Here is a 2,593-nt window from a genome sequence, read left to right on the forward strand (position 1 = left end):
CGTATGCCTGGACCACCTGGTGGAGTAATGCCGGGTCCAGATGGAGGACCTCCGCCTGGTCCTGAAGGTGGGCGTATGCCTGGACCACCTGGTGGAGTAATGCCGGGTCCAGATGGAGGACCTCCGCCGGGTCCGAAAGGTGGGCGTATGGCTGGACCACCTGGTGGAGTAATGCCGGGTCCAGATGGAGGACCCCCGCCGGGTCCGGAAGGTGGGCGTATGCCTGGACCACCTGGTGGAGTAATGCCGGGTCCAGATGGAGGACCCCCGCCGGGTCCGACAGGTGGCCTTATGCCTGGACCACCTGGTGGGCGAATACCGGGTCCAAATGGAGGACCCCCGCCGGGTCCGAAAGGTGGGCGTATGCCTGGACCACCTGGTGGCGTAATACCGGGCCCAGACGGAGGACCTCCGCCTGGTCCTGAAGGTGGACGTATGCCTGGACCACCTGGTGGAGTAATGCCGGGTTCAGATGGAGGACCTCCGCCGGGTCCAGAAGGTGGGCGTATGCCTGGACCACCTGGTGGAGTAATGCCGGGTCCAGATGGAGGACCCCCGCCGGGTCCTAAAGGTGGCCTTATGCCTGGACCACCGGGTGGCGTAATACCGGGTCCAGATGGAGGACCTCCGCCTGGTCCTAAAGGTGGGCGTATGCCTGGACCACCTGGTGGAGTAATGCCGGGTCCAGATGGAGGACCCCCGCCGGGTCCTGAAGGTGGCCTTATGCCTGGACCACCTGGTGGGCGAATACCGGGTCCAGGTGGAGGACCCCCGCCGGGTCCTGAAGGTGGGCGTATGCCTGGACCACCTGGTGGGCGAATACCGGGTCCAGGTGGAGGACCCCCGCCGGGTCCGAAAGGTGGACGTATGCCTGGACCACCTGGTGGCGTAATACCGGGCCCAGACGGAGGACCCCCGCCTGGTCCTGAAGGTGGGCGTATGCTTGGACCACCTGGTGGCGTAATGCCGGGGCCAGATGGAGGACCTACGCCGGGTCCGACAGGTGGACGTATGCCTGGACCACCTGGTGGGCGAATACCGGGTCCAGATGGAGGACCCCCGCCGGGTCCGAAAGGCGGACGTATGCCTGGACCACCTGGTGGCGTAATACCGGGCCCAGATGGAGGACCTCCGCCGGGTCCGACAGGTGGCCTTATGCCTGGACCACCTGGTGGGCGAATACCGGGTCCAGGTGGAGGACCCCCGCCGGGTCCGAAAGGTGGACGCATGCCTGGACCACCTGGTGGCGTAATACCGGGCCCAGATGGAGGACCTCCGCCGGGTCCTGAAGGTGGACGTATGCCTGGACCACCTGGTGGAGTAATACCGGGTCCAGGTGGAGGACGTCCCCCAGGTCCTAAAGGTGGGCGTATGGCTGGACCACCTGGTGGAGTAATGCCGGGTCCAGATGGAGGGCCCCCGCCGGGTCCTAAAGGTGGGCGTATGCCAGGACCACCTGGTGGAGTAATGCCGGGTCCAGATGGAGGACCTCCGCCTGGTCCTGAAGGTGGACCTATGCCTGGACCACCTGGTGGGCGAATACCGGGTCCAGGTGGAGGACCCCCGCCGGGTCCGAAAGGTGGGCGTATGCCTGGACCACCTGGTGGAGTAATGCCGGGTCCAGATGGAGGAGCTGGCCCTGGTCCTGAAGGTGGCCTTATGCCTGGACCACCTGGTGGGCGAATACCGGGTCCAGATGGAGGACCTCCGCCTGGTCCTGAAGGTGGGCGTATGCCTGGACCACCTGGTGGCGTAATACCGGGCCCAGACGGAGGACCCCCGCCGGGTCTTGAAGGTGGACGTATGCCTGGACCACCTGGTGGCGTAATACCGGGCTCAGACGGAGGACCTCCGCCGGGTCCTGAAGGTGGACGTATGCCTGGACCACCTGGTGGCGTAATACCGGGCCCAGATGGAGGACCTCCGCCGGGTCCTGAAGGTGGCCTTATGCCTGGACCACCTGGTGGGCGAATACCGGGTCCAGGTGGAGGACGTCCCCCAGGTCCTAAAGGTGGGCGTATGCCTGGACCACCTGGTGGAGTAATGCCGGGTCCAGATGGAGGACCCCCGCCGGGTCCTGAAGGTGGCCTTATGCCTGGACCACCTGGTGGAGTAATACCGGGTCCAGATGGAGGACCTCCGCCTGGTCCTGAAGGTGGGCGTATGCCTGGACCACCTGGTGGCGTAATACCGGGCCCAGACGGAGGACCCCCGCCGGGTCTTGAAGGTGGACGTATGCCTGGACCACCTGGTGGCGTAATACCGGGCTCAGACGGAGGACCTCCGCCGGGTCCTGAAGGTGGACGTATGCCTGGACCACCTGGTGGAGTAATACCGGGTCCAGATGGAGGACCTCCGCCGGGTCCAGAAGGTGGGCGTATGCCTGGACCACCTGGTGGCGTAATACCGGGTCCAGACGGAGGACCCCCGCCGGGTCTTGAAGGTGGACGTATGCCTGGACCACCTGGTGGCGTAATACCGGGCTCAGACGGAGGACCTCCGCCGGGTCCTGAAGGTGGACGCATGCCTGGACCACCTGGTGGAGTAATGCCGGGTCCAGATGGAGGACCTCCGCCTGGTCCTGAAGGTGGGC

General features: G+C 65.7%; 1 protein-coding gene across 1 annotated transcript; it reads left to right on the forward strand.

Annotated features, from left to right (window-relative positions):
* Positions 1-3: 3 nt before the first annotated feature.
* EMWEY_00059170 (hypothetical protein) lies at positions 4-2,593 on the forward strand (the record flags this gene model as incomplete). Its single annotated transcript, XM_013481033.1, has 1 exon — positions 4-2,593. A coding segment is annotated over one exon (2,590 nt), but the record flags the coding sequence as incomplete, so codon positions are not given.

This window comes from Eimeria maxima, genomic scaffold (assembly GCF_000499605.1).
Source record: "Eimeria maxima Weybridge genomic scaffold, Emw_scaff2655, whole genome shotgun sequence".
NCBI classification, from domain to species: Eukaryota; Apicomplexa; class Conoidasida; order Eucoccidiorida; family Eimeriidae; genus Eimeria; species Eimeria maxima.